Here is a 12,290-nt window from a genome sequence, read left to right as displayed (position 1 = left end):
GACATGACAATTGTTTGAATGAAATCAGAGTTGGCTGTGGTTTGTGTTCCACTTCTAATGAAATCATGCCTCCCAACAAGAGCAGTACTTCAGCCTTCCGAACAGCAGTTAAACAGAGTGGTCTGCTGAGCTGTCAACACTATGGGAGGGGCAGCTGGACACAAAGAAGGCGCCCCAGAGTGGAGTCTGCAAACCTCTGGGGCTAGTCTGCAAGGCCAAAGATCCTTCTCATGATAATACTAAATGTTATTTGCCTTTCCCCTTATGTTAGCATTTGTATTGACAGCATGAAAGCAACTGTGGGTAACACTACCAGCACTTTGTATGAGTCAGGGCAGGAATATCAACCGTATGCTTTGTTACTGAGCTCTTCACCTTAAAAAATAAAAAGCCAGTTTCGCTTAAGGATGTCCTTGACAAAAATACATGTCTTAGTTCATTTCTGCTGTGACTGGGTAGTTTACAAAGAACAGAAATTTATTTCTCACACATCAGTAAGTCCAAGACCCAGGTGTGGGCAGGTTTGGTGCCCGGTGAGGATGATGCTCTGCGTCCAAGGTGGTGCATTGAACACAGCATCTTCCAGAGAGGAGGAGTGCTGTGTCCTCACATGGCAGAAGGCAGGAAGGCAAAACAAACAAACTCCCTCCATCAAGCCCTTTTAAAGGAGCACCTAGTCCTCCTGGCGAGGAAGGAGCCCCATGACTCCGCCACCTCTCAGAGGCCACAGCTTGTGATACCATTGCACTGAGGATTGAGTTTCAACATGAATTTTTGGAGAGACGAAAACATTCAAACCCTAGCAACAGGTATTTTTAATATTCTTTGTGAAAAAGTGGGAGGTATTCATAAAAAACACTTCTGCTGCATACAAGGTACAGTGGTTGAGGGAAGGAATTTATGTTATTGTTTGACTTGTGAGCTGAACTACCCCTTTTCATCAAACACAATTTTTGCTTGGAAAAAACCTAGTGGATAAACTATACTTATGAACTTAACTACTAAAAGATTTTTCTGAAGATAGATGTTAATATTAACAAATGTAATTTTTTTTAAATAATGACTAATGGCTCGGTGCCTATAGCTCAGCCCCTAGGTGCCAGCCACATACATCGAAGGTGGCAGGTTCGAGCCCAGGCCGGGCCTGCCAAACAGCAATAACAACTGCAACCAAAAAATAGCCGGGCAGGCACCTGTAGTCTCAGCTACTTGGGAGGCTGAGGCAAGAGAATCACCTAAGAGTCTGAGGTTGCTGTGAGCTGTGACGCCACAGCACTTTACCGAGAGTGACATAGTGAGACTGTCTCAAAAAAAAAAGTACTGACTACTGAAATGTGGTAACATCTGGATGATCAGCACAACTCAATGAAATAAGATTTGTCAAATGACCAGGCATGATGTCCTAAAATCACACACAGTGTCCCCATCAATAAGTAAGAGGTAAATAATGTGTACACACGGACATACAATAATAGGATTCAGGGTGAGAAGATGGGAGGGTGATGAGGGGTGAAAAATTACTTAAGGATGCAATGAACATTATTTGGGTGATGTTTGCACTAAAAGAAAACAAAAAAAAATTTATATTATTGTTTGAGTTGTGAACTGAACTTCACAGACTTCACACTCTGCGTCATTTCTATGTAACTGAACTGCAATTGTACCCTCTAAGTCTACTTGTTAAAATCATGCATAGTTAGAAGATGCACTCACAGTGCAAGGCAGACCAGTGGATTTTCATGTAAGAGTCCGTAAAGTTCTTTGACATGGCCTCAGATTCCACTTTACAACTAACTTGCAAGTAATTTCCACTTGTTTCAGTGTAGTTTCAAAGAAAAAGTACCCACAGTTATTCAGAAGGACAATTAAAATATTCCACCCTTTTCCAAAAACATGGCTTTGAGAGTTTGGATTATCTTTATGTACTTTGAATGAACAAAACTATTTGCCTCAACAGACTGCATGCAGAAACAGATTAGAATCTGTCTTCTATTGAGCCAGACGTTAAAGAGATTTACAAAAATGTAAAACAATGTTGCCCTTCTCACTAGTTTTTGCTTTTTAAAATATAATTACTTTAATAAAAATGTTATTTCTAGGCCAGCCTGGACAACATGGTAAGACTCCCATTTCTAAAAGAAAAATAAATAAAAATTAAAAAAATGTTATTTCTATTAACATGTAATGAGCTTATTACTATTATTTAAAAATAAACTAAACAAATATTTTTATATTTCTGAGTTTCAATTTTTATATCAGTAGATATTAACTCATAGAAATAAAAGTTCTTTGGGGTTCCCAGATGTTTTCATGTAAAAGAATTTTGACATTTTTACAATAGTGAGTCTTTAATACTGAGTCTGTATTAACGAGTCCATCACTTCTCGGCTGTGTCACCTTGCACTTTCCTATACTTCTCTGTAGATGTTAAATAACTTGCCCTAGATCTCACAGCCCACTTTGCCAGCACCATATTCATTGCCTGCTTGCATCAACTCAATGGCAGGAAAAAAAGGTAGCTTCCTAGCATATAGTCAGGTTTTGTTCATTATAGAAATATAAAGACTAGACTTGGTGCCTGTGGCTCAAGAGGCTAAGGCACCAGCCACACACCTGAGCTGGTGGGTTTGAATCCAGCCCGGGCCCACCAAAACAACAATGATGGCTGCAACCAAAAAATAGCTGGGCGTTGTGGCGGGCGCCTGTAGTCCCAGCTACTTGGGAGGCGGAGGCAAGAGAATCACTTGAGCCCAGAAGTTGGAGGTTGCTGTGAGCTGTGATGCCACAGCCTCTACCCAGGGCAACAGCTGGAGGCTCTGTCTCAAAAAAAAAGAAAGAAACAAAGAAAAGAAATATAAAGACTAGAAAAAACCCTAGCAGTTAAGGGGTTAGTGTGTAAACTACTATAACTGAATCCACAGGACACTGCCAATTCTTATTTTTCTTTTTTTTTTGAGACAGAGTCTCACTATGTTGTCCTCTGTAGATTGCTGTGGCGTCACAGCTCACAGCGACCTCAAACTCTTGGGCTTAAGTGATTCACTTGCCTCAGCCTCCCAAGTAGCTAGGACTACAGGCATTTTTTTTTGGTTGCAGTTGTCATTGTTGTTTTAGCAGGCCCGGGCTGGGTTCTAACCTGCCAGCCCTCATGCATGTGGCTGGCACCGTAACTACTGAGCTAGGGGCACCGCTGTCACTGCCACTTCTAGCACATGGCATCACTGCCCAGCACACATAGCTCTTCATTAGAACAGTGTCCAGGGTTTTTCCCTCTAAAGCTCAGCCAGCCCACACTGCCTGACCTCTATCCCAGAAAGTCAGGCTGCCCAAATATCCTGAGTTATGTCAGCCTCTTATCCATACAAATAAAAGAAACGTACCTGTACAGGTGGCAGGGTGGCAGCTTGATCTGGTGACATATGTTCAAGGGAGAACTGAGCTGAATAATTATTTAAGATCTGTTTCAAATGTTCTATTTCTTTGTCGCATTCATGAGTCTGTTTTATGACTACCTATAAAATATTCCACCAAAAGAAGAATTTTTGTCATAATCTAAGGACTAGATTAATGGACTACTTCCATTCTCTATCCCCATCAGAAGTTCCAATCAACACCCATTCAGATGTCAAGAGGCCTAACTATAGAGAACGTTTGCAAAGCTGGTACCTGATGCCAGGGAACCTTGGGCCCTACTGTGCTTCGAGTTCAAGTCTCATTAGATACACCTTTGCTCTTAAGTATTTCCAGTCTACTGGGCTTGTTCTGGGAAGCATTTTATGGCATATTAACGTAAATTTGCTAAATTTTTATGAAATTACCGATAAGTCACATCTGTCATTTTAATACATGGGATACATATTCTGGGGTGTGTGTTTATACATAGAATGGTGACATTACTGATTGAGAATGGACAGAGCATCTGACTGGGTCACAATGGGTTTTCTTCATCCAAATACCTGCTACCCCTTGGGAAGCTGTGAGTACATTTTATGAGTAAGAGGCTGTGGGTTCAAAAGTGGTCTGAATTTGCAGAATAAGGCAAAACTAACAGAATGGAACCTAGATTCTAGTGTTTTAAAGGGAGTAACAGACCTCAGAACTATTGATGGACTAAAACATATGATTAAGTATCATGAAAGATTCTTCACCAGAGAGTCTAGGTACTTCTTTGGTATGCTTCATAAAGAAGTAAAATTCCCTTTAAAACTACAAAGTTTCTAGCCAATGCAGAATCCTTGTATTTGCTTCAATATTTAACCACAATTTGAGCTGCAGGCTTGAAATGAACATCACTGTTCACCACACGCACCTGTTCCCCAGCCCTCAATAATGAACTATATCCCACTACGCTCCACAAAAATAATTCTGTCTTATTTTCCACAAGGGCACTTAGAATATCTGAAATAGTAATTAAAGAACATGTCCCGTATTCTAATTATTTTCATTACCATTGGCTTATTTAGCTTCATAATATATGAGGTGACATCTGATTTCTACCAACACAATGATATAGAAAATGTTAGCTGCATAGTTTGATACCCAGCTTAGCATAAAATATAATTTCCTCTTCTATTCCCCACTTTCACATTTTGAAGAAGCCACTTGAAAGCATAGTTAGCACTGTTATTTTCCTGAGCACCAGGAAACTAAAAAGGACTTAGGAATTAAAAATAATAGATCATATTTTATATTTTTAATATAAAAATATTATTATACATTGAGGCTGGGTGTGGTGGTTCACACCTGTAATCCCAGCAATTTGGGAGGCTGAGGCCAGGGGATTGCTTGAGGCCAGGAGTTTACTATGTTGTCCAGGCAACACAGTGAGACTCCATCGTTACAAAAAATAAAAATAAATAAAATTAGCCAGGTATGGTTCTTCCCACATGGAATTCCAGCTATTCAAGAGGTTGAGACAGGAGGATCACCTAAGCCCAGAAGTTTGAGGTTGCTGTGAGCTATCATCCTACTACTATACTCTAGCCTGGGCAACAAAGCAAGATCCCATCTCAAAAAAAAAAAAAAAAAAAAAAAGTACATTGAGTGCCAGATCTTTTTATTTTCTTTGGCTATTAGGGAAGGATATCTGTTGATCAGTAGTGAGGCTAGACAGAATGTATGAGTTAAACTTCCAACCAGAGAGCACCATTTCCTCAATCCTTAGGAGAACAGAGTGGCCACTGAACTGTGAATAAAATTTAAGAGGAAACAAGATATAGCAGTTTTCTTCTTACAACCAGATGGTGATGAAGGAGGAAAAGTAACCTCTAGTCCAGTGTCTTTCAACCTTTTTTTATCTCACAGCACACTTGAACTTATAGTTGAACTTCCACAGCATACTTAAATTATGCTGAACAAAAAAAAAAAGTAAAAAAAAAAATATATATATATATTCTGGCTTAGCACCCGTAGCTCAGTGGTTAGGGTACCAGACACATACACAGAGACTGGTGGATTCGAACTCAGCCTGGTCCTGCTAAACAAAAATGACACCTGCAACTAAAAAAAAAAAAAAAAGCCAGGCGTTGTTGCAGGCACCTGTAGTCCTAGCTACTTGGGAGGCTGAGGCAAGAGAATCACTGAAGCCCAAGAGTTTGAGGTTGCTGTGAGCTGTGACACCAGAGCACTCTACCAAGGGCGATATAGTGAGACTTTGTCTCAAAAAAAAATAAAAAAGAATAGTCTTACCGTTCTTTTTTTTGTAGAGACAGAGTCTCACTGTACCGCCCTCTGGTAGAGTGCCGTGGCGTCACACGGCTCACAGCAACCTCCAACTCTCGGGCTTACGCGATTCTCTTGCCTCAGCCTCCCGAGTAGCTGGGACCACAGGCGCCCGCCACAACGCCCGGCCATTTTTCCGCTGCAGTTTGGCCGGGGCCGGGTTTGAACCCGCCACCCTCGGCATATGGGGCCGGCGCCCTACTCACTGAGCCACAGGCGACCGTTCTTTGAATATCTTTCAAAAACAATTCAATTAATGATCTTTTAACCTTTTGTGGCACACCCAAGTCCATGTCATGGCACACCAGTTCAAAATCACTACTCTAGATTGACCCACATAATAAAGAAACCCAGCATACAGGGGGTCTACATAGAAGGTAGAAAGTCTGTGGAATTTAAGGCTCTTTAAGCACTTTTCTGTTTTCTTTTGGGAGTGGTTGTTGATCGAAGAATATAAATTAAAGAAAAAGGTAATTTCTAAGTAAGGATGACTTCTGACTTGAAACGGGTGAGCCAACAAAACTTCAAAATAACAATAACAAAAAACACTCTGGGGAGAGGCTGAGAGATGTCAGTTAAAGGGAAGAGAACCCCAGTATGGAGAAATGACACTAGGAATTTGGAAACTCAAATTCTATTTGTACACAATTAAGCTCTACAGGAGTTAACTCTGTGGTCTTCGGCAAGTCTTTTTTTTTTTATTGTTGGGGATTCATTCAGGGTACAATTTGGGCAAGTCATTTAAGCCACTGACACTAGTCTCTTTATGTGTAAAAGTAAAGAGGACAAAGTGCCTACTCTACCTATTTCACATGTTTGAGAATAAAATGAAATGATCAATAGGAAAGTGACCAAGACAGATAAGGGAGTATTGTGGTGATGATTACTTTATAGATCTCTTGGCCTCAGGAGTTTGGAAATGCCTTGTTCAGGTTTGAATCTCTTCCCACGTCATTTTACCCATGTAAGTTTTCAATAAGTATAGAATAGAATTCAAAAAACCATAACTATGCTTTAATGAGAAAAATAACCTCAGCCCCATATGAGCACAGAAATATGCTTTTATATCAAATGCTGCCTTCTGGATAATAATTAACTGTAATGAAAACTGGAAACAAAACCAGCTTTTGCTGAACATTTTCATCTAGTAAGTTGGCTATCATTATAAACTGCTCACCTTTAGTAACTCATTTTGTTCTTGAGTCACATTTTCCAACAGTTTTATAACTTGTAAAAGCTGATTTGTCCGCTGAAACATGGGCAGAGGTTTTACTCCTGTCTGGGGTAACCTCAGTTCCACTTGGTAAGACACTATCTCAGCAATGGATTTCTTCATGGGACATATATTTTCAAGTATGACCTTAATTATATAGAAGAAGCATGTTACCAAAATGAAAAAGTAATGGCCATTGCTAAATTGAATTATTCAAAATGAAATACTATATAATTTAGTCTTTAATCTGTAACTTCAATTTTTGAAACATTTTGTTAGCTCAAATTGAAAAGAACTATTATATCACTCATGATCTGGCAGATAAAAGTCACCAGAAAGAATGCCTGGGGCAAAAGCAACCTACCAAGACTAATTTATGCATTTAGACAACACTTTTCTTCTTTTTCTCTCTCCCTGCTCTCTGCAAAACTGTTGTTTTGCTTTGTGCATCGCTGCCAGGCAGTAAGCAATGTAAGGGGAGGTGCTGAACTTCACATAGCACGGACATCCGCAATAGCTGGCCCTCAAAACATGCTTACTGAATGGAACGAAACTGTCCTGTTGATTTTCTTGAGTCCCAGGAGTATAATTATATTTTGCTTTAATAACGTCTGATCCTTAGAAATCTGGATTTACATAACCAATCAATTAGAAGAGAGTATTCACTTTACTAAGTGCTACTTCATAGAATATCATTTCATTGAATCCTCACAACTGGCCTGCAAGGTAAGTATCCTAACCTCCATTTCACAGATAGGGAAACTGGATTCACAGAAGTTTGAAGATCTAGGTAAACTTAGGGTATAAGAGGCAGGGCTGGGATCAGAGCCTGGGCCTGGTGAATCCCAAACCACATGCTGTCAATCACAAGATTGATGAGAAATGCACTTTTGCCTGCTGTTTTAATATGTCCCAGCTCCTGTGTTGCGAGCTCTATCTACGTTATAACTGGTCAATATAATTCACTCCAATACCAATGCACAGATAGAAAAGACAATCTAAGAAACATTAATTACCAAAAGCCACACAGCCAGTGCACAGCTCGAGCTGAAAAAGTTCAGCCAGACTTGATGCTTGAACTCTTTGATTTGACCTAAATGAAAAATTACCCTCTAGGGAAATTATTTTTATATAGGTAATACTACAACTATGATTTAAAATCTGTTTATGGCCATTCACATCTACTTCCCAACCTTATTTTGCTGTTACTCTAATAACACTAAATGCTTTTTATCACATCACATTTTAAAGTAGGCATGATAAGTATTATAAGAAAATATTTTTAATAATGATCCATGCTTACCTCCCCATGTTTAAGATGTTCTTCAGGTGAAAAATCAAATATTTCTTTTGATAACAGGATAGTTTTGATTTTTGAAACTCTTTTCTCCATTGATTTTACTTCAGATTCAATAGCAACCACATCCTGGAATTTCAGAAATAATAACACAATCATGCAATATATGTAATACATTAATAATCTATAATAAACACAACTTATTGCCATTAATCCAATTCTCTCATTTAGCCATAGAATGTTTCCTCCTTATACTTCTTGAAAATTAACCAAGTAGTTGATGATAAAATGCCTCCATAAAAAAAAAATTAACCAAGTACTACAGATAGATCATTTTCACTGTTTTCAACAAAAATGTTATTCTATTAATAACATACCATACTACAAAGCATAGCTTGTATGCCTTGTTGAATTAAAAAGATTATAGGGCCATTTTTAAAAACTAATACTTAAACTGTGAGAATAAAGGTAGTATGCATCTAAATCAATTTTTAAAATAAACTCATTAGATTTATCTTTTTGTTTTTTGGAGGAAAACTCATTTTGTTGCCTTTGATAGAGTGCTATGGCGTCATAGCTCACAGCAACCTGAAACTCTTGGGCTCAAGCAATTAATTCTCTTGCCTCAGCTTCCCGAGTAGCTGGGACTACAGGCGCCCGCCACAACGCCCGGCTATTTTTAGAGATGGGGTCTCATACTTGCTCAGGCTGGTCTTGAACCTGTGAATTCAGGGAATTGACCTGCCTTGGTTTCCCAGAGTGCTAGAATTACAGGCGTGAGCCACCACACCTGGCTAAATTTATCTTTGGAATATGTTTGAACACAAAATGCAAGTGGGTATGACATTTTAAAAACACCATCACTTTAAGTAGAATGATAAAGTCAACCTTAGGAAACTAACACACAGGAGCTGGAAAATCGACAGGAATTTCTTGCCAGTCTCCTGAGAAGTATTGCCAAGTAGAGTGTCACTGAGTTACTTTATAACCCACTCACATTAATTTAAACAACAGATAATTTGTCCAGTGGTTGGTTATCCTCTCGTCAACTTCAACCTCCAGAAACTGGCCACAACCTTCCAGTAAAAATGCTACAAAAGACTGGACTTGGTGGCTTACGCCTGTAATCCTAGCACTCTGGGAGGCTGAACGGGTGGACTGGCTGAGCTCAGTTTGAGACCATTCTGAGCAAGAGTGAGACTCCATCTACTAAAAATAGGAAAAAAAAAAAAAAAAGAAAGAAAACTAGTTGAGCATAGTGGCACACGCCTACAGTCCCAGTTACTTGGGAGGCTGAGGCAAGAGGATTGCTGGACCCCAAAAGTTTGAGGTTGCTATGAGCTATGATGCCTACTCAGGGTAACGGAGTGAGACTCTGTCTCAAAAAAAAAAAAAAAAAAAAAAAGCTGCAAAAATAAATTAAAATATGTGCTGCAAACCCTGCATATTAAAGTCCACACAACTGCATATGAGCCTCAGACCTTACTTTAGAGATCAATGCAGATACACTGTAGCAAATACAGCTAATAATGAAGAAGATGACAAATGGCAAAGAAATAGATTAAGGGTTTCAAATCAGAGGAGTGTGGAGCCATTCAATAAAGGGACAAATAAAACTTGATTTACCAAAAGCAAATGAATCAAGAAGAACAGTAACTATTTACAGTGTCGTCTCTCCCAACTCTGAGGAAAAGTTAAATTCCATTGAAATTATTTTCTGCATCTACTATTTAAGAAGGTACATATACAATGTATTTTAGGGTACTTTCCATCAAACACTGTAGAAGGATCACAAAACTTTAGAATAAACTTCAGTAACCAAGAGTATTTACTTTAACAATTATTCTTCCATGAAGATACATGAGTATGGTGTAGAAAATGTAACTGGGAAACAAAAGGAAATGATTAAAGAACAAACCATAATTGCTTTTTTTTTTAATTATTTTATTTTATTTTATTTTTGCTGCAATTTTTGGCTGGGGCTGGGTTTGAACCCGCCACCTCCAGCATATGGGGCCAGCGCCCCACTCCTTGAGCCATAGGCGCTGCCTTATAATTGTCCTTATGTGACCCTATCCTTACATAAATGCTTCAGATGTTTCAAGCAAAAATAAAAAATCCAGAGGCTGGCATACAACACCCCTCAAAAAATGTTTGCTATCGGTGGATGAAGATGGGAGGCTTTAATTCCTTCTTTCCTAACCAGGCTTCTTAAATCAACAATATTTTCTCTTTGACAAAGAGAAAACACTGAGTTTATTTCATTAGGATTCTTCACTCTTTACACGGTTTCTGGGCTGAGAGCAGGGAGATGCTTTTTGTTGCAGGTGCACTACAGATTACAAAGTAAAATCAAATGCAATTCAAGGAGTAAGAACATAAATGAAAAATTTACCAGATCAATGTCCCTTCACATTGATTTGTGGTAGAGGACCTAGTTAGTAGTACAACTCTAATTTACTGAATAAATATAAGAATAAGAAATCATATCTTTGGCTCGGCGCCTGTAGCTCAAGAGTCTAAGGTGCCAGCCACATACACCTGAGTTGGTGGGTTCGAATCTAGCCTGGGGCCTGCCAAACAATGATGGCTGCAACCAAAAGATAGCCAGATGTTGTGGCAGGCACCTAATCGCAGCTACTTGGGAGGCGGAGGCAGGAGAATTGCTTGAGCCCAGGAGTTGGAGGGTACTGTCAACTGTGATGCCACGGCACTCTACCCAGGGTGACAGCTTGAGGCTCTGTCTCAAAAAGAAAAAAAAATCATATCTTTATGATGCAAACTTACATTAGCCAGTTGCTGAATCTGTGGAAGGCGTGCCATTATTTGTTGTTGTAAAGCTATTACTTGATTACTTAACTCTTGTATGGACTGTGTTAAGTCATCTGTTTCAAAAATTATTGACAAGTCTTCTAGATCAGTAAGAATTGAATGCAAAAGACTGTGCTTCTGTTCTGAATCTTCCAAAGCCATCTAGATAAACAAGAAAGAGAGAAAGAAAACGAGAGAGAGAAACAAGTTGATTGGAATTTAAATCAGAGAAAATTAAAATTTGTCTTAACATTTTAACCTCCTGGTCATTTCTAGTTGCAACATGAAAACACCAGAATACTCTACATTATCAATGGCAACGGTTACCTTCAGGGTAACTACCTCTGATAAATACATATATTAATAAATCTGGTCTTCATCTCCCCAGAGCTTCTAAACTTGTTGGAATTTCCATGGCAATAGGGGCAAGAAAATAATCTTTGATTATTCATAATAAGCCCTTTTCAAACATTAAGTTTCAAACATAAGATTTCAAAATAGCTCAGATACCTAATGGAAATGTTCACCCTGCTAATGTAATCTCCAGGTAAGTCCATACAAATAACTGATATATTTACTTACACAACTAGAATTCTAGTTGTAAGTCAGTAAAATTAATTAGGTTATTCAGAATTTTATATTGGTCATATTCAAAGTCCTAATAAGAGAGGACTTTTAGGAAGATAAAACTTAAAACCAATGTGTGCAGCTCAATTTACAATCGCCAAAATGTGGAAACAGCCTAAATGCCCACCAACCCAGGAATGGATTAACAAGCTGTGGTATATGTATACCATGGAATACTATTCAGCCATTAAAAAAAATGGAGACTTTACATCCTTCGTATTAACCTGGATGGAAGTGGAAGACATTATTCTTAGTAAAGCATCACAAGAATGGAGAAGCATGAATCCTATGTACTCAATCTTGATATGAGGACAATTAATGACAATTAAGGTTATGGGGGGGGGAAGCAGAAAGAGAGAGGGAGGGAGTGGGGTGGGGCCTTAGTGTGTGTCACACTTTATGGGGGCAAGACATGATTGCAAGAGGGACTTTACCTAACAATTGCAATCAGTGTAACTGGCTTATTGTACCCTCAATGAATCCCCAACAATAAAAAAAAAAGAAAAAAAAAAAACAAAAAAAAAAACTTAAAACCAATGTGTTTATTTTTTTAATCAACATACCGTTTATAATAACATCAAAACCCACAAAATACTTACAAGATAAATTTAACAATATACA

At 38.6% G+C, this 12,290-nt stretch overlaps 1 protein-coding gene across 4 annotated transcripts in view; it reads right to left on the bottom strand.

Annotated features, from left to right (window-relative positions):
- Positions 1-12,290, bottom strand: part of SYNE2 (spectrin repeat containing nuclear envelope protein 2) — a 424,477-nt gene that overhangs the window by 141,392 nt on the left and 270,795 nt on the right. For all 4 annotated transcript variants that reach the window (XM_053601260.1, XM_053601261.1, XM_053601264.1 and 1 more), the window contains exons 58-61: positions 11,019-11,204; positions 8,238-8,360; positions 6,899-7,081; positions 3,381-3,512 (exon numbers count right to left, since the gene is read on the bottom strand). In XM_053601260.1, coding sequence (XP_053457235.1) covers positions 3,381-3,512; positions 6,899-7,081; positions 8,238-8,360; positions 11,019-11,204 — 624 coding nt within the window. The remainder of the gene's footprint in view (positions 1-3,380; positions 3,513-6,898; positions 7,082-8,237; positions 8,361-11,018; positions 11,205-12,290) is intronic.

The sequence above is a fragment of the Nycticebus coucang genome, chromosome 9 (genome assembly GCF_027406575.1).
Source record: "Nycticebus coucang isolate mNycCou1 chromosome 9, mNycCou1.pri, whole genome shotgun sequence".
Lineage (NCBI taxonomy): Eukaryota > Metazoa > Chordata > Mammalia > Primates > Lorisidae > Nycticebus > Nycticebus coucang.
The sequence above is the reverse complement of the archived record's forward strand: the minus strand, read 5'-3'. Positions and strand labels throughout refer to the sequence as shown.